Source organism: Salvelinus alpinus, chromosome 27 (assembly GCF_045679555.1).
Source record: "Salvelinus alpinus chromosome 27, SLU_Salpinus.1, whole genome shotgun sequence".
Classification (NCBI taxonomy): domain Eukaryota; kingdom Metazoa; phylum Chordata; class Actinopteri; order Salmoniformes; family Salmonidae; genus Salvelinus; species Salvelinus alpinus.
In genome coordinates this window covers 34,903,441-34,923,265 of record NC_092112.1, presented here as the reverse complement: position 1 = coordinate 34,923,265, position 19,825 = coordinate 34,903,441, and the positions used below count along the sequence as shown (strand labels likewise).

Here is a 19,825-nt window from a genome sequence, read left to right as displayed (position 1 = left end):
ATGTTGCTGATATTTCACAACAGTTCTGAACCTTTCTATTCTCATAGTTTCTACAGATTGTAAATTAAAGATACATTTTTTGCTAAAAGTGTTATATTATTGATAGATTTACTGACTTTTCAAATCACAGAGCAGTGCTATTTGCAGAGTAAGCTCCAGGTAAATGTTGCAATTCTTCAGTCATTCCTGAACCTGTGACCAAAAACAAGCTACATATGGACAGTACCAAAACAATTGGTTGCAAGACTTTTGTATAATTTAAATTGAGAAATTCTAAGTTTTGAATCCGCAGCATTTTGTGTATCAGTTCATAAACCATGTGCCATGGAATCTGTACATTAAAAATCTCTTCCCAACTATTTTGCAATCTACAGTCGTGGTCAAACGTTTTGAGAATGACACAAATATACATTTTCACAAAGTCTGCTGCCTCAGTTTGTATGATGGCAATTTGCATATACTCCAGAATGTTATGAAGAGTGATCAGATTAATTGCAATCCCTCTTTGCCATGCAAATGAACTGAATCCCCCAAAAACAGTTCCCCTGCATTTCAGCCCTGCCACAAAAGGACCAGCTGACATCATGCCAGTGATTCTCTCGTTAACACAGGTGTGAGTGTTGACAAGGACAAGGCTGGAGATCACTCTGCCATGCTGATTGAGTTCGAAAAACAGACTGGAAGCTTCAAAAGGAAGGTGGTGCTTGGAATCATTGTTCTTCCTCTGTCAACCATGGTTACCTGCAAGGAAACACGTGCCGTCATCATTGCTTTGCACAAAAAGGGCTTCACAGGCAAGGATATTGCTGCCAGTAAGATTGCACCTAAATCAACCATTTATCGGATCATCAAGAACTTCAAGGAGAGCGGTTCTATTGTTGTGAAGAAGGCTTCAGAGCGCCCAAGAAAGTCCAGCAAGCGCCAGGACCGTCTCCTAAAGTTAATTCAGCTGCGGGATCGGGGCACCACCAGTACAGAGCTTGCTCAGGAATGGCAGCAGGCAGGTGTGAGTGCATCTGCAAGCACAGTGAGGCAAAGACTTTTGGAGGATGGCCTGGTGTCAAGAAGGGCAGCAAGGAAGCCACTTCTCTCCAGGAAAAACATCAGGGACAGACTGATATTCTGCAAAAGGTACAGGGATTGGACTGCTGAGGACTGGAGTAAAGTCATTTTCTCTGATGAATCCCCTTTCCGATTGTTTGGGTCCGGAGAAGACAAGGTGAGCGCTACCATCAGTCCTGTGTCATGCCAACAGTAAAGCATCCTGGGACCATTCATGTGTGGGGTTGCTTCTCAGCCAAGGGAGTGGGCTCACTCACAATTTTGCCTAAGAACACAGCCATGAATAAAGAATGGTACCAACACATCTTCCGAGAGCAACTTCTGCCAACCATCCAGGAACAGTTTGGTGACGAACAATGCATTTTCCAGCATGATGGAGCACCTTGCCATAAGGCAAAAGTGGTAACTAAGTGGCTCGGGGAACAAAACATTGATATTTTGGGTCCATGGCCAGGAAACTCCCCAGACCTTAATCCCATTGAGAACTTGTGGCCAGTCCTCAAGAGGCGGGTGGACAAACAAAAACCCACAAATTCTGACAAACTCCAAGCATTGATTATGCAAGAATGGGCTGCCATCAGTCAGGATGTGGTCCAGAAGTTAATTGACAGCATGACAGGGCGGATTGCAGAGGTCTTGAAAAAGAAGGGTCAACACTGCAAATATTGACTCTTTGCATCAACTTCATGTAATTGTCAATAAAAGCCTTTGACACTTATGAAATTATTGTAATTATACTTCAGTATTCCATAGTAACATCTGACAAAAATATAAAGACACTGAAGCAGCAAACTTTGTGGAAATTAATATTTGTGTCATTTTCTAAACTTTTTGCCACGACTATAATGGGATGGAAGAACTTGAGTGGCCTGCACAGATCCCTGACCTCAACCGCATCAAACACCGTTGTAAGGAATTGGTGCGCCGACTGTGAGCCAGGCCTAATCGCCCAACATCACTGCCCAACCTTACTAATGCTTGTGGCTGAATGGAAGCAAGTCCCCGCAGCAATGTTCCAAATTTTAGTGGAAAGCATTCCCAGAAGTGTGGAGCCTGTTATAGCAGCAACGGGTGGACCAACTTCATATTAATGCCCATGATTTTGGAATGAGATTGGCCAGGTGGAATTTGTACCATATCGCATACACCTCATCTTCTCAGCTTTAACACCCCCGATTCAAATAATCAGAACCTGCACTCATACCAGCCTTTGCCAGGAGAAATTGCCCAACTCGTATGTAGGGGCGGGAGCTAGGGGTCGATTTGGCATAGGTCACTCCTTGTTTACTACTTATTAACTTGTTTACCCAATGCTTACCTGCACCTCCTGTATTCTGTTCTGTTTTCCAGACAAAGGAAGTCCAACTCTTTCGGTATGCAGTCGGGGAGGGAGTGAAGCTGGCTATATGGGGGCGATGACAGAACCCTTAGTCCCCGGCAATGACCTTGAGGTCAAGGCATTGTGAAGAACCGGGTGGCCACGACCACTACACCCCTGCTCCGATGGTCATCCTCCTTCATCTATCTCAAGTTGTCAAAAGTGTGCATCTGTCCTCCCCCTGCTTCAGGTTCCAAATGACAAACAAACCCTAATAAACACTTCAACATTGGCTTGCGGGGGAAAGACGTCCGGAGTCTTAATTACGCCAATGGGAAACAGAACAGACATCGAACCCATCTCTGCCTTATTCCACAAATACTCGTAACTCGTTCCATTCAACAAAAAATAAGTAATTACAAACAAAATATGTAACAGTATGCATTTTATTTGTACCTTTATTTATTGGCAATTATTTTCTGTATTATAGCATGCTTTGAAAAGTCTCTTCTCTTATGTTTTATATTTTCCCAAATGGCTATTTGAAGACCAAATGATCCAACACTTGTGATTGGTACCGGAATTTCTCCATCCCACAAATGAGATTGTGCCTGGTGCCTCTGAAGCGCCTGAGTGATCCACCCATGCCAACCCTCACCACCCAATCAATAAACCTGTGTTGAATATGTGACATGATAATGAGCTCAACTTACTTACTTTCTTATTCTAATATAAAGCATAAGTCAGTGAATGACTTTTTGGGGCAGGTTCTCTCGGACACAGATTAAACCTAGTCCTGGACTAAAAAGCATGTTCAATGGAGAATCTCCTAAAGTCGTTTTTAGTCCAGGACTAGGCTTAATCTGTGTCCCGGAAAACACCACAGAGTTTGTTAGTCCTTTGTTCTGTTTTAAACACAATTGGTCCCTATAGGTTACATAGTGCAAATGTTATAATTTTAGAGTACAGCAGGCTAAACATGTTCAGCGCCTTTAAAATGACAAATTAAGCCTCGTAAAGGGAGGGAGAAAAAAAGAGATGGAGAGTAGTACTTAAGATGAAGGCAATTACATAACTGCTCAGCATATTGGTATGCAAATAATGAAAACTAGACATTTTGTCCAATTGCAATCTGACCTCGTGTCACTATATCTGAATATGACCTATAGTTCACCAAGTAAATCACCAAAAGGATGCATTAATACTATCTACACAGACTCCTATGGTGCCCTGCAACTTGTGTGTTTATAAGAGGACAATACAGGCAGACAAGACCATTAGTTACAGTGTTATTACTCAACCACAAACACCTATATGACAATGGTTACGGTTGCAGTTACTTCTTGGTGGGGTCGATCACCCTGCCCATGAAGAGAATGCTGCTGGTGGCCTGGTGGTAAATGAGGAAGAGGAAAGGCCGGTTGACGGTGAGCCGAGGAGGTAGACTAGCGAAGATGTTCGGGGCATGAGCATTCCCGGTGCTGCTGGTCTCGTCCACGGTGATGGCCGCCTTGTGCACAACCTGAAACCACAGAATAAAGCTAAGAAAGGATTGTATGGTTAAGATGTCAGGAAAGTGAATAATGCTGCCAACTGGCCCCAGATCTGTTTGTGCTCTTGCCTACTCCATTGCTGTCCAGTATCCTGGTCAAGCCAATTGCCATTGTCATGACATTGACAAAGAGTGGCAAGGAGTTGGCATAATAGTGCTAATAGACAACTGGCAGCACGAAGCTGATGGAAGCCTAATGATGGCCTTTCGAAAAGGCAGCTTCCTTGTTTATTTAGATCCCCCATTAGCTTTTGGGTCCACAAAAAACACAACATGACAAGTAACAAAACACGGATAGACAAGGAAAGTCACACAAATGTAAAATACAACAATATACAGTGCATTTGGAAAGTATTCAGACCCCTTGACTTTTTCCACATTTTGTTACTTACAGCCTTGTTTTAAAATTGACACAAAAAAAAAAAAATGTCAATCTACACACAATACCCCATAATGACAAAGCGAAAACAGGTTTTTAGAAATTTTGGCAAATGAATTACAAATACCTTATTTACATAAGTATTCAGACGCTTTGCTATGAGACTCAAAATTGAGCTCAGGTGCATCCTGTTTCCATTGATCCTTCTTGATGTTTATACAACTTGATTAGAGTCCACCTGTGGTAAATTCAATTGATTGGACATGATTTCAAAAGCACACACCTGTCTATATAAGGTTCCACAGTTGACAGTGCATGTCAGAGCAAAAACCAAGCCATGATGTTGGAAGGCACTCCTCAGTAAAAGGCGCATGACAGCCCGCTTGAAATTGCCAAAAGGCACCTAAAGACTCTCAGACCATGAACAAGATTCTCTGGTCTGATGAAACCCAGATTGAACTCTTTGGCCTGAATGCCAAACTTCACATCTGGAGGAAACCTAGTACCCTCCCTACGGTGAAGCATGGTGATGGAAGCGTCATGCTGTGGGGATGTTTTTCAGCGGCAGGGACTGGGAGACTCATCAGGATCGAGGGAAAGATGAACGGAGCAAAGTACAGAGAGATCCTTGATGAATACCTGCTCCAGAGCGCTCAGGACCTCAGACTAGGGTGAAGGTTCACCTTCCAACAGGACAACGACCCTAAACACACAGCCAAGACAATGCAGGAGTGGCTTCGGGACAAGTCTGAATGTCCTTGAGACGCCCAGGCAGAGCCCGGCCTTGAACCCGATCGAACATCTCTGGAGAGAACTGAAAATAGCTGTGCAGCGACGCTCCCCATCCAACCTGACAGAGCTTGAGAGGATCTGCAGAGAAGAATGAGAGAAACTCCCCAAATACAGGTGTGCCAAGCTTGTAGCGTCATACCCAAGAAGACTTGAGGCTGTAATCGCTGCCAAAGGTGCTTCAACAAAGTACTGAGTAAAGGGTCTGAATACTTATGTAAATGTTTTGTATTTATTTATAAATTTGCACAAATTTTGAAAACCCTTCTTTTGCTTTGTCATTATGGGGTATTGCTTGTAGATTGATCAGGAATAAAACAATGTAAATCAATTTTAGAATAAGGTTGTAACGTAACAAAATAAGGAAAGTCAAGGGGTCTTAATACATTCCGAATGTACAAACAATGCAAAAACAAATGTGTGTTTTTGTGTGTGTCCTTATAGTCCCCGCCGTTCCATGAGTTGTTTTTTAATCCGTTTTTTTACAGGTAATTTTACTGTTTGCTTGAGTAATTGGAGAATCTCTATGCAATTATGGCTCTGTATAAAACTGCGTTGCCGTGAATTCGTTTTGGGCTTGGGAAGAGACCCCTGGCGGCATGTCTTGTGGGGTTTGTATGGATGTTTGAGCTGAATTTGATTTGATTATGCAGACAATCTGAAATTTGTCACAGTAATATTTCTCATACCTAGAAGAGAAGCAGTTAATCTCTTGTTTAACCCTCAACCAGGAAAGACTGGCATGCATACTGTTGATGTTAGTTCTGTATGTGCAGTTAAGGGCAAGGTGTGCTGCTCTGTTTTAAGCCAGCTGCAGCTTTGCTAGGTCTTTCTTCACTGCACTTGACCATATTACAGGACAGTAATCAAGACGGGACAAGACCAGAACAACTACTACAGTTGGTTTGTGTAAGAAAATGCATAACATCTTTTTATAACAGTCTTCACAACAACTTTGTCAGTATGACTTGACCATGATAATTGACCATCCAATGTTATACCTAGGAGTTTAGCTTCTTCAACTTGCTCAATGGTCCCACCCTTTAAGTACAACTCCAGTTGGTTTAGGTCTTCGAGCACTGGTATTCAAAGTCAGGGTCGGGGAAACTGCATTTTACATACATTTATTGGGTAAATGTATTTATTGGTTTCTTTTCATTTTGATAAGAGATGAAATTGTAATGAATTGAAGGGTATTTGTTGATGTAAAAATAGCATTGTATTTGGCAAAACACAATCCTTGCCATCATTTTACTAAGAACAGGCAGAAAACTGATTGGGGGGCTGTTAGAGCCAGCAAAGGGTGCTTTACTATTTTTTAGGCAGTGGAATTACTTTAGCTTCCTTCCACACCTGTGGACACATACACAGTCTTGTATAACTAACCTTGTGGGACACACAATTCAGTCCCATTCAAAATCCTATTTTCCCTTACCCTAACCTTAACCCCAAAACCTCATCCTAAACCTAAATGTGTCTCCTAACCCTAAAACTAACCCTAGCTAAATCTAATTATAAACCTAACACTAATTCGAGCCTTAACCTACTAGAAATAGCATTTGACCTTGTGGGGACTAACAAAATGTCCCCAGTTGGTCAATTTGTTTCTGGTTTACTATACTTGTGGGGTCTTCTGGTCCCTACAAGTATAGTTAAACACACACACACACTCCTTTATGCTTTGGTTAAAAATATAGAAAATAGCGGTGGCAATAAAGTCTGCTACCATTCTCAATAGTTTCCCATCAAGGTTGTCTATACCTGGTGGCTTATCATTATTGATAACAATAGTTTTTCCACCTCTCCCACACTAACTTGACCAAATTCAAAACAGCAATCCTTCTCTTTCCTTATTAGATACAGTGAGGGAAAAAAGTATTTGATCCCCTGCTGATTTTGTACGTTTGCCCACTGACAAAGAAATGATCAGTCTATAATTTTAATGGTAGGTTTATTTGAACAGTGAGAGACAGAATATCAACAAAAAAATCCAGAAAAACGCATGTCAAAAATGTTATGAATTGATTTGCATTTTAATGAGGGAAATAAGTATTTGACCCCTCTGCAAAACATGACTTAGTGGCAAAACCCTTGTTGGCAATCACAGAGGTCAGACGTTTCTTGTAGTTGGCCACCAGGTTTGCACACATCTCAGGAGGGATTTTGTCCCACTCCTCTTTGCAGATCTTCTTCAAGTCATTAAGGTTTCGAGGCTGACGTTTGGCAACTCGAACCTTCAGCTCCCTCCACAGATTTTCTATGGGATTAAGGTCTGGAGACTGGCTAGGCCACTCCAGGACCTTAATGTGCTTCTTCTTGAGCCACTCCTTTGTTGCCTTGGCCGTGTGTTTTGGGTCATTGTCATGCTGGAATACCCATCCACGACCCATTTTCAATACCCTGGCTGAGGGAAGGAGGTTTTCACCCAAGATTTGACGGTACATGGCCCCGTCCATCGTCCCTTTGATGCGGTGAAGTTGTCCTGTCCCTTTAGCAGAAAAACACCCCCAAAGCATAATGTTTCCACCTCCATGTTTGACGGTGGGGATGGTTTCTTGGGGTCATAGGCAGCATTCCTCCTCCTCCAAACACGGCAAGTTGGGTTGATGCCAAAGAACTCCATTTTGGTCTCATCTGACCACAACACGTTCACCCAGTTGTCCTCTGAATCATTCAGATGTTCATTGGCAAACTTCAGACGGGCATGTATATGTGCTTTCTTGAGCAGGGGGACCTTGCGGGCGCTGCAGGATTTCAGTCCTTCACGGCATAGTGTGTTACCAATTGTTTTCTTGATGACAATGGTCCCAGCTGCCTTGAGATCATTGACAAGATCCTCCTGTGTAGTTCTGGGCTGATTCCTCACCGTTCTCATGATCATTGCAACTCCACGAGGTGAGATCTTGCATGGAGCCCCAGGCTGAGGGAGATTGACAGTTCTTTTGTGTTTCTTCCATTTGCGAATAATCACAGAAACTGTTGTCACCTTCTCACCAAGCTGCTTGGCGGTGGTCTTGTAGCCCATTCCAGCCTTGTGTAGGTCTACAATCTTGTCCCTGACATCCTTGGAGAGCTCTTTGGTCTTGGCCATGGTGGAGAGTTTGGAATCTGATTGATTGATTGCTTCTGTGGACAGGTATCTTTTATACAGGTAAGAAACTGAGATTAGGAGCACTCCCTTTAAGAGTGTGCTCCTAATCTCCGTTCGTTACCTGTATGAAAGACACCTGGGAGCCAGAAATCTTTTTGATTGAGAAGGGGTCAAATACTTATTTCCCTCATTAAAATGCAAATCAATTTATAACATTTTTGACATGCATTTTTCTTAATATTTTTGTTGTTATTCTGTCTCTCACTGTTCAAATAAACCTACCATTAAAATTATAGACTGATAATTTCTTTGTCAGTGGGCAAACGTACAAAATCAGCAGGGGATCAAATACTTTTTTCCCTCACTGTAGGTTGTTCAAAAATACTGTGATGGTTCAATGTTGTCATTTCACTACGGAGTTTTACTAGTGAAATAGTCATTGAATTGACTGGCAATATCGAAAGGTTTTGTTATAAATGAACCATCAACTTCAATGAACAATGAAGATGAATTGGGTTTTCCACCCATGATATTATTTAAGGTACATCAAAGTTTTCTCCATTGTGTTTTATGTCATTTATCTGTGTTTGGTAATATAATGTATTCTTCTTTTTGTTAAGTTTAGTCACATTTCTCAATTTACAGTATGTCAACCAATCAGCTGAGCAGCCCGGCGTGTTTGCCACCTCTTTTGCATAATTTCCTTGAACCATACAATTTTGCAATTCATCATCAATCCAGGGGGCTACAACAGTTCGCACAGTTAGTTACTTAACATGTGCATGCTTATAAACAATTGGCATTAATACTTTTACAAATACTTGCAGTGCTGCATTTGGATTCACTTCCTCACACACATCAGACCAACATACATTGTCTTCAACAAACAAATCCTGAGGAAACATTTTGTATTATCTCTTATAAATTACTTTAGGCCCAACATTTGGCACTTTGTATTTCCTTGTTATTGCCACAATGTTAGGGTCACTACATCCAGGAATGGAAACTGATATTGCTTTGGAGCATAGCTCTGCAGCATTAGTGAAGATATGATCAATACAAGTGGATGTTCAACAGTCACTACAAAGATACAGACCTCCTTCCGAACTGAGTTGCAGGAGAAAAAGACAACCACTCAGGGATTTCACCATGAGGCCAATGGTGATTTTTAAATAGTTAATGGTTGTGATAGGAGAAAACTGAGGATGAAACATCAATATTATAGTTACTACAAAACACTAACCTTAATGACAAGAGTGAAAAGGAAGCCTGTACAGAATTTTTTTAAATACCCCAAAAGACACATCCTGTTGGCAACAGGGCAATAAGTAATACTGTAAAAAATGTGGCAAAGGAATTAACTTTTTGTCCTAAATACAAACTGTTATATTTGGGGCAAATCCAGCACAACACATCACTGTGTACCACTCTCCATAATTTAAAGCATGGTGGTGGCTGCATCATGTTATGGGTATACTTGCCATCGGCAAGAACTGGGGAGTTTTTCAGGATGATCAGAAACTGAATGTAGCTAAGCACAGGCAAAATCCTAGAGGAAAACCTGGTTTAGTCAGATTTCCAACAGACACAGAGACAAATTCACCTTTCAGTAGGACAATAACCCTAAAACACACAGCCAAATCTACACTAGAGTTGCTTACCAAGATGACATTGAATGTTCCTGAGTGGCCTAATTACAGTTTTTACTTAAATCTATTTGAAAATCTATGGCAAGACTTAAATGGCTGTGTAGCGATGATCAACAACCAACTTGATAGAGCTTGAAGGATTGTACAAATAATAATGGGCAAATATTGCACAATCCAGGTGTGCAAATCTCTTAAGAGACTCATCCAAAAATAAATAATTGCTGCCAAAGGTGTTTCTATAGTTTGTAAAATCAATAAAAATGTTCCTTTCACTTTGACTTTAGAGTATTTTGTGTAGATTGTTGACAAAAAAGACAATCAATTTTAACCCCACTTTGTAACGCAACAAAATGTGGAAAAAGTCTAGGGGAGTAAATACTTTAACTACGGCTAACCGCATCACAGGATTCAAATTCAAAAGGTAGCTAGTAACCACATTTTTGGGGGGACTTTCAAAACGTTCAATACAACAAACCGAGCTCTCCCTCGTGTCATACCGGATGTGAATGCACTAACCTTTTTGAATGTACTAACCTTTTTAAACGTACTAACCTTTTTAAACATACTAACCTTTTTAAATATTTTTTTTTAAATGCACTAACCTTTTTAAATGTACTAACCTTGACTTGTCTTACTCTGGAAGGCTTTGTCTTTACTGTGAATGAATGCATGACATTCTGAGAATAATGTTACCAAAGAAATCAGTTTGCCAATTTAACTTTGGGAAAGCACTGATATATATTATCACATAATATATTATTATTTTAATCACTTTATAATGATTTTGTAGCAACTCACTTGTATTCACTTGGGGCTCTGATGAGACACATTGCTTTGGGAATATTATGAAGCTTTTCATTTTCTGTTAGTAAAAAGTATTTCTCAGTGGCCACAAGTTACCAAAGAGCCCTTGCTTAGACATTAAGGACACCACAAAATGCAGGCCTTCAGCAAGATGCCTATTCCTGTCTTCCCTTTCACAGAGACAATTAACCCAAACAGTATAAAGTAACCACAGGTGGACATTCAAAACACTCCCGGAAGTGGGATGCATCTAAAATTATTTATAGTCCCCCACCCACCCCACAGTGGGTATCTATCACTCCTCCATTATCTCAGTCTAACACTTGAGCAAGAGGCCGTCAAGTGACATATGGAGACACACTGTGACAGACATGTACATGAGGGAGAAACACATACACACTGATGAAGAACACACAGATATGCACACTCAATGACAGATACACACACACACTAATGGAGAAACACCAGCTCACACACATACACTGACCTCAGAGAGCCTCAGGCCCGTTTCCCCACCGATGCCAGAGAAGTCAGCGCTGTCCTGGAAGACCTCGCTGATCCCCAGGCCTGGCAGGACCTTCTGCAGGGAGTATGACTGCTCCAGTATAAATCTAGGCAGCTGCACCTCCAGCCTTCTGCAATGCACCAGAAGTGACATCATAATCATTAGGAATGGGTCATATGGCCAATGGTTGAGTGTTTGAAGTTCTAAAAAAGCAAATGAGTAAATTATTATAATATATACTCCAGCATTTGCTCTATCAGCATTGGCTCTATTCTCCAGCATTTTGGATTTGAGATCAAATGTTTTATATGAGGCGACTGACACCTTTTATTTGAGGGTATTTTCATGCCCCCAAAACATGCTAACTCGCACCATTACCAATAACGGGAGGTTAGCATTTTTGTTGGGGTATGATATTTATGCCTTCCTTTTTCATCAACTCCAATTCGGCTGGCGGCACAGAATATTCTCATCCTAGTCCATTGTTGATTCATACTACAGTTTACTAAATAGCATAAACTACAGTAACAACCCATTTGGCTTCAATGAGTATAGGCCTTTACGCATTGCACTTCTCAAATAAAAAATACTATAAGCTCCCGTAAATTGTATTGTATGTGTGAGGCACGTTCTCAATAAGCAAAATATAGCCTAGGCCTACCGTTGATATGGCGTTATAGGACTGAAATAATCTGAATAGCCTATGCTTGAAGGAGCACTCCTCTGGTAACCGGACAAGAGGCACTCTGGAAATGGTGACAGATACAAGCCAAATTGAGTATGCATGAGTAGAACATTTAGAAACCTTTTATGGATAGGCTACTTAGCTAATGAATGGCCAGGATAAGAAAGTGTTAGGATTTATGTTTAAGCATAATAGCCTGTTAGCATATTGGTTGAAGAGGAATATTGTTTTGTTACACACATACACAAACTATACAGAGGGGTGTGGGTGTGTAGGTGTAAGGACTGACCAACACAGGCCATAAAAGTTGTGGACAGTCTGGAGAGGGGAGGGGTGCATCTCTCTAGACCAACGAGGAGGTTAGAATACTGGACAATACCATATTAGGAACTGTTTTAGTGTAGAATCGACAGACCCAAGACGGAGCTAATCTACCCAGCAACCAGATGTGAACAAAGGAACGCGCCAAGGGGCTTGGACAAAGGGCCAGCAAAGGGGGGCAAAGTCTAAACCAAGCCCAGCCTCTACTGTGATAGGCTAACAGACGCGTTGAAACTACGTCATCACGGTATAAGAACAGCTGTTTACGTACTTCTTGCCAGTTCTCTGTTCATCCTGCGCGGTGAAACAGCGAACCCGTATATACGAAAATTGCATTTGCCATTCATTGTTTGCGGTAATTAAACATAATTAAAGAAAGTTAGCAGACCTTGCATTTTATTTATCCTGACACCGGATGTGTTACACGCAGCGTTCACAAAAGACACCAGATGCTTTGGTGTTGAACCAACTTTCGTTATAGTAGGGTAAGGGTGGCCTACTACGGCTTGTTTTTTTGTTGTTGTTACGTTACAGCATTATTCTAAAATTGATTAAATAAAAATCTCTAATCTACACACAATATCCCATAATGACAAAGCGAAAATAGGTTTTTTGAAATGTTTGCAAATGTATAAAAAAACAATAAACAGAAATACCTTATTTACATAATAATTTCAGACCCTTTGCTATGAACTCGAAATTGAGCTCAGGTGCATCCTGTTTCCATTGATCATCCTTGAGATGTTTCTACAACTTGATTGGAGTCCACCTGTGGTAAATTCAATTGATTGGACATTGATTTGTAAAGGCACATACCTGTCTATATAAGGTCCCACAGTTGACAGTGCATGTCAGAGCAAAAACCAAGCCACGAGATCGAAGGAATTGTCAGTAGAGCTCTGAGACAGGATTGTGTTGAGGCACAGATCTGGGGAAGTGTACCAACAAATGTCTGCAGCATTGAAAATCCCCAAGAACACAGTGACCTCCATCATTCTTAAATAAAATAAGTTTGAGCTGGCCGACCCGGCCAAACTGTGTAATTGGTGGGGAGAAGGGCCTTGGTCATGGAGGTGACCAAGAACCTGATGGTCACTCTGACAGACGTCCAGAGTTCCGCAGTGGAAATGATAGAACTTTCCAGAAGGACAACCATCTCTGCTGCACTCCACCAATCAGGCCTTTATGGTAGAGTGGCCAGACTGAAGCCACTCCTCAGTAAAAGACACATGACAGTTTGTCAAAAGGCACCTAAAGGACTTTAAGACCATGAGATACAAGATTCTCTGGTCTGATGAAACCAATATTGAACTCTATGGCCTGAATGCCAAGCATTACTTCTGGAAGAAACCTGGCACCATGCCTATGGTGAAGCTATGCGGTGGCCTCATCATGCTGTGGGGATGTTTTTCAGTGGCAGGGACTGGGAGACTAGTCAGAATCAAGGGAAAGATGAACAGTGCAATGTACAGAGAGATCCTTGATGAAAACCTGCTCTAGAGCCCGGACCTCAGGACCTCCGACTGGGGCAAACGTTCACCTTCCAACAGGACAACGACCCAAAGCACACAGCCAAGACAACGTAGAAGTGGCTTCGGGACAAGTCTCTGCATGTCCTTGACTGGCCCAGCCAGTGCCCGGACTTGAACCCGATTGAACATCTCTGGAGAGACCTGAAAATAGCTGTGCAGTGTCGCTCCCCATCCAACCTGACAGAGCTTCAGGATCTGCAGTGAAGAATTGGAGAAACTCCCCAAATACCAGTGTGCCAAGCTTCATACCGAAGAAGACTCGAGGCTGTAATCTCTGCCAAAGGTGCTTCAACAAAGTACTGAGTAAAGGGTCTGAATACTTATGTAAATGTGATATTTCAGGGTTTTTTTTAAATCTGTTTTTGCTTCATCATTATGGGGTATTGTGTGTAGATTGAGGACAAAAAAACAATTTCATCCATTTTAGAATAAGGCTGTAAAGTAACAAAATGTGGAAAAAGTTTAAATACTTTCCGAATGCACTGCATAGCCTACATGGAGGGTTTTTTACGCACATCCAAAATAATAACAGGAGCTGGCTAAATAGCCTGCATAGATAAAAAGGAGGATGTCCAATCACTGTTTTTCTGCTGATAATCTGCATATTTTATTAAAGCTTTTTAAAGATGAATTTTAAAGCGGTCTCACATATTGATAGTCTTGACTACTTGGTGAATGCATTGGGCATAACAACAAAAAACATATTTTTTTCTGTTTCTAAATACGAGGTTTACGGGCACAAAGAGCACATCTTTCTTGTTCCATGTGCATATGGGCACTGTGTATCACATCTGGATAGGCTGAGCTTCTGTAGTCAGAATCCATGGCATAACTAACCACGTTGCCGCTAAGACCAGCTTTCGGTTGGTCTTAAACATCTCCACCAGCGCATACTGAAATTGGTGCTTTGGCGCACGTTTTTAAGGACACACCTCAGATATTGCCACCCCTCCCACATCAGCGCGCTCATATAAGACAGGTAAATTACCAATCCTGGCACTAGCGTTTAAGAATTGAAGAGCGCTGGCTTTATCAGGTCGAAATCACAAACTAGTGTGCCTTTGAAAATTGAGCTGACTTAACACCAGACGAAAATAGAGCTCTACCAAAGTTAGGAAGAATTTTGGTCCAAATCGGAAGTTAGGTACTATATTTATTGAAAATTATATGAATCCTAGAAATTAAAATGGCAAAATTGGGTGCAATTAATTAGCTTAATTTCTCAGATCAAATTATATTTCAACTAAATAATGTTTCAGGAATGCTAATCTTATTTGTTTTTAACTACAGAAACGATTTCAGCACAATCTGATGCATTTTTAGGTTGAACGACCCATGAACTACATATAAGCAACCCATTCCATTGTTGTAGTCCAATCCAACCTACGTCCTCTTGAGTTGTTTGAGCCAGCCTTGGAAGCGTTCTCCTGTGATCTCCTCGTCGATGGAGGTGTAGTCCACGTCCTCGTCGGGCAGAAGCACCAGCATGGCGGCACCACCCGTCATGGGCAGCTTCAGGACACCCAGTTTGAGAGAGCGGTCGTACGCCAGGTGGTACTTGTCGGAGCGGAACATCATGGGGACCATGGCAATTTTGTACTTGTTCACGTAGAAGCGCTCGTCCTGGGTGAAGCTGGTATTGAAGGTGAGGGCAAACTGGCCTGGTGAGAGAAACAGAAAAGGGAATCAAATAGAAAAGAGACATGTTGCTGTCACAACTGAAATATATGTTGATGTCACAATACCCAACCTCACTTACACACGAACAAGGCTGGGAGCAGCACAGCATCACCCACAAAGCAGTGCTAATAGAGCATTTTTTTTTAGATGTTAGGTGCCTTGTTCAATGCAACAACGGCAGTGAATGGCACCTGGAAAGATATGTTTATAAACAGACTGTGCTTACAATAATCTCATTCCCAGACACTTCTGCCCTTTGCGCTTCAGCCTGGGGGCATGGTTATGTTTACAAAAGGTCATAAAATAAGGTGTAAAATACTGTATAATATAATAATAATAACATTTGCCATTTAGCAGTCGCTTTTATCCAAAGCAACTTTTTTTGCGTATGGGTGTTCCAGGTAATCGAACCCATTATCCTGGAGTTGCAAGCACCATGTTCTACTGAACCCCTGTGCCTACTCCTCACCTTGAAAGAAGACGGCAGTGATTAGCATCATCTGGGTCTGGGGGTCGATGGCGCTGACCACCTCCTTCACCTGCTCCCTGGTGTAGGTGGAGAAAAACTGGTTGATGGTGTCCTTGGCAGCCCCGTCGCTGTAGTCCAGCCCCTGGACATTTCCTCCATACTTGGTCTGCACAACGTCTCGGTAGGTCGAGTCCACTTTGAACTGCTGGCGGGGAAGGATGCCGATACCCTGGTTCACAAACCCGCTCTGGGCCATGCTATCCCGGACACTCTGGAACAGTTCTGGCATAGAAAACAATTGAAAATGTACATTTGTATTTTTTTATTTTTTATTCTGACAAACACAAACAAACAGAAAAATGATGGGAACAATACAGGGTCAGCCGCAGAGCAATGTAACTTTTTTGAGGTGAAGTCCCTTGCTCAAGGGCACAACGGCAAAATAATCTGATACCAGGAACTCTTCGGTTACTGGTTCGTTTCCTCCTCTAGCCTGGGATTTGAACCCACCACCCTCCCACTTACTGGTCTGCGTCTCTATTCTCTAGGGCTAAATACCTGGGATCCTTAGGTGGTCGAGAGCATTCAGACTCAGGCCCTGAAGGATTTGCTCGCGTGTAGAGCCGTCGGCGCCACTCATCAATGCAGCTAAACCCAGAGATACGGTGAATGGGGAGAGAAGGACGTTGTCATCAGTGGTGCTAGCAATGGCACGGTACAGCCGGGCAGCGAAGTCAGCATTTCTGGTGCTCAGGTCCTGGATTTCCACAGCGCTGGGCTCCTGTGCCAGGAGGGGCATGGCGAGGAGTGGGATGCACGCCAGGAGGGGGAGGAGTCTGGACGTCATGGTTCTTCTTCCGCTTTTCTCAGCTCGCAATGGAAACAAAAGATATATGTTTTAAGCAAAGTGTCCTCAGAAAGTTAAGTTCAACACTAACACATGAACATTTAATTTGCCTAGCGTTTAAGGTATAGTACACTCCAAAACCAAAGGTTGCCTGACATTTTCATACAAAACAAATGGTCTAAAATCGAGCTGAGAAATATTTGACAAATTTTGGTTTTGGGGTCCACTATCTTTTTAATATTTATATAATTATGTACGATATGTAACAGGCTATTAAAATTACAATATTTTATTAGGACAGTAAAGTACCTACATATTACAAATAATACATTTGATGGGCAATGCAGACAGTGCTACAGTAGCTTCGGGACCACAACTAGGATCTTGTATATAGTATGGGATCCTAGTTGCGCGTCATTCAGGTGCCTGTCATCCGAAATTCATTACCAGTGTTCTGTAAACAAAAACTGATTCCACAAAATAGGGTCACTAATCTAAAAAACTGTCGGTGTCCAGAGTAGCTGAGTAAACTCCACTTCATAAATCTCAATGGAGTTGACTTGCGAAGAGTGTCAGCGGAGTGTACCTCCGACTACATTGAGTCGGTATCAGTTGATACTTTTTTAATGCGTACCTTGTACCTAAGTCTGTCCTGTGTAACTGCATTATTTTCTTTGGGTGCTGAAATCCTTCATTTTTGTTCAAAGGTCTGTGGCACCGTGAAAGACATGGGCATAGGCGTAGCTGAAGGACTCCCAGTGCATCACTATGGACAGTGGCACTCAGTTTAGCAATGTGGAAGGCTGCATTACCTTCAGCACCAGGCCAGCCGAAGACTGCGCCACAGCTCTGCTCACCCAACACACCTGTGCAGGATTACTAAATCAGCACACCTGCAAGGCATTCCCTAATCAACTGACTGGCACAAGACTGCAGGCTGGACCTCGCTCAAGTGGAGCAGTTAGGAAGACAACCAGAGCACTTCTGTAGTCGGGCACACCTCACTCTTCCCGACAAGGTCCAATGCAGACTTTTTTAAAGAATATCCAGTCACTTCTGGGTAACAATTAAGTACCTTACTGAGATTCTTTTAAATTAAAATAGTAAAAAAATATTTTAAAAACTGCTTCTTCGCAAAGAGGATTTTCTCAATTATGAATTTTGCTAGGAATGTCTGAGAGTGTTCTGAGTGGGGAAGGGAAAACTGAAAACTAGCTGTTATTGGCAGAGAGATTTGGAACTCTTTCTTATTAGTCTATTAACTAAATTTATCACCAGCTGATGTCACCAGGCAGGCCAAAATAAATTTCTCTTACACTTAAAGGGCATTATCATTTTCATAATTTGACAGTATTAATCCAACCTCCATACAAAATATTAGGAACAACTTTCTAATATTGAGTTGCACTCTTTTTCCCTCAGAACAGCCTCAATTCGTTGGAGCATGAACTCTACAAGGTGTCAAAAGCATTCCACAGGGATGCTGGCCCATGTTGACTCTAATGCTTCCCACAGTTGTGTCAACACTATTTTCTCTATGCAGATTTTAGAATATTTGTATGAAAATGTATCTCCAATCAGATGGAAACCAATTATGTACATAAACCCTGGAATGCTGATGCTATGTATTGGACATGAATATAATAATAATATATGCCATTTAGCAGACGCTTTTATCAAAAGCAACTTGCAGTCATGCGTGCATACATTTTATGTATGGGTGGTGCTGGGGATTAAAACCCCTTACCCAGGCTTTACAAGTGCCATGCTCTACCAACTGAGCTACAAAGGACTACCATCAAGAGGCTTTGAAGCCACCAGTTAGTCAGCCATATTGGCACTCCCCAGTAGGAAAAGTCCTCCATAGGAATGAATGGAATTCTACATTATTTCAATAATGTTTTAAGAACAAAATTACATATACCATTAGTCATCTCAAATATATAGACTTTAAGGAAAATATCTTTATATATTGTTTTGTATGTTTAGCAACACATAACATAATTTAAAAGTATGCATTAAGGTGTCTAATATAATACATGTGGCAAAAACGAATGAAGACAATAATAAATGCATTTACATAGCTTCCAAAGAGTGCCAAGATGGAGGCGTGGTGGCTTCAACACAGCGCCCCCTATCAGTCATCTATTGTATATACAAATCATTGATGGAAACCTAGCTACTGAGACATAAATAGGATGGGCTGGTAGGTTGTATCAGGCTCGTTGACCTTTATTAAAGTACCTTTTTGAATTGATTTTGAGGGGGATTTAACAGATTATGGCCCTGATCTTGGGAGATGGGGTGCTATTTATGTGCACATTCCACAACCATTTAAACCATTCAAGAATAGACAAATAGGCGACTATTACGCAAGAGTGCATCAAAACACCGTGATATCGTTGTATAAAATAAAATGGAACCCTAATCTAGCTTTAAAATTTACATCAATTTGAGTTATGGCAAGAGACATGGCAATAATATTATTATGCGTAGGCAATTTCAATAGCATGGGTGTAACGAACGGGGTTTCTTCACCGAAGATGATGCGACACTGAATAGCAACTCATATTTTAAAATAGAAAGGACGATAGAATACTTACTTTTGCACTAAAAAGCCAGCCTGGAAATTGATCAGGATAACGTCACAGATAACATAAAATACGTCTGTGAAGACCTCCGTTCCGCAGGCAGGAATAAACAAGACCGAGAAAGAATAAGGCCATGAACTCGGCGATTTTTCTTCAAAGTAAAAGTCATGCAAAGAAGAATACAAAGAGTAGAAATTCGTACAAATTTATGAGGAAATGTTAGCAGTTTAAACAATATGAAAACAGGAATAAAGTGAATCTCCTTTATAACACAAATAATATTATACTATTGACATTATTTTTAACAGCATTAAAAGTGATGATTACTAGATAGTTATCAAGGTAACAACAGTAATACAAATAAAACATGATTTATAATGCTACTCTTAATAATAACAGTAATAACAATATTAGAAATAACATTATATTTATAATAATCAACTTTAGAAAATACTTTAAATCCCATTGTTAATTAGCCCATTCATATTGGACGTAGTAAAATGGACACTCCTTTTATAGAGACACAACGTACACATAATTGTGTATAGTGC

General features: G+C 41.3%; 2 protein-coding genes across 5 annotated transcripts in view; one reads left to right on the top strand and one right to left on the bottom strand.

Moving 5' to 3' along the window:
* The window catches only part of ppp4r4 (protein phosphatase 4, regulatory subunit 4), a 120,184-nt gene extending 117,113 nt beyond the window's left edge, over positions 1 to 3,071 (top strand). For both annotated transcript variants that reach the window (XM_071370429.1, XM_071370428.1), the window contains exon 26: positions 2,413 to 3,071. In XM_071370429.1, the coding sequence (XP_071226530.1) occupies positions 2,413 to 2,458 (46 nt within the window). In that variant the 3' untranslated portion in view covers positions 2,459 to 3,071. The remainder of the gene's footprint in view (positions 1 to 2,412) is intronic.
* serpina10a (serpin peptidase inhibitor, clade A (alpha-1 antiproteinase, antitrypsin), member 10a) lies at positions 2,809 to 19,447 on the bottom strand. 3 transcript variants are annotated; one of them, XM_071370432.1, is made up of 7 exons: positions 19,287 to 19,419; positions 17,318 to 17,549; positions 16,395 to 16,706; positions 15,837 to 16,118; positions 15,075 to 15,348; positions 11,132 to 11,279; positions 2,809 to 3,902 (listed from the first exon to the last, which is right to left on the bottom strand). In XM_071370432.1, the coding sequence occupies exons 3-7, from the start codon at positions 16,681 to 16,683 to the stop codon at positions 3,717 to 3,719; spliced, it is 1,179 nt and encodes a 392-aa protein (XP_071226533.1). In that variant the 5' UTR covers positions 16,684 to 16,706; positions 17,318 to 17,549; positions 19,287 to 19,419; the 3' UTR covers positions 2,809 to 3,716. The 3 variants fall into 3 exon arrangements, with proteins under 3 accessions (XP_071226533.1, XP_071226532.1, XP_071226531.1); XM_071370431.1 differs by having other exon boundaries at positions 17,496 to 17,549; XM_071370430.1 differs by lacking the exon at positions 17,318 to 17,549 and having other exon boundaries at positions 19,287 to 19,447.
* Between the last annotated feature and the right edge of the window lie 378 nt (positions 19,448 to 19,825).

Excerpts from the sequence above, each read along its gene's own strand:
- serpina10a (XM_071370430.1), bottom strand. The coding sequence starts at position 16,683 with ATGACGTCCAGACTCCTCCCCCTCCTGGCGTGCATCCCACTCCTCGCC. Across the intron at positions 16,119-16,394 it reads CGACCACCTAAGGATCCCAG|AACTGTTCCAGAGTGTCCGG; the intron begins GTATTTAGCCCT and ends TTTCTATGCCAG. Across the intron at positions 15,349-15,836 it reads CACTGCCGTCTTCTTTCAAG|GCCAGTTTGCCCTCACCTTC; the intron begins GTGAGGAGTAGG and ends TTCTCTCACCAG.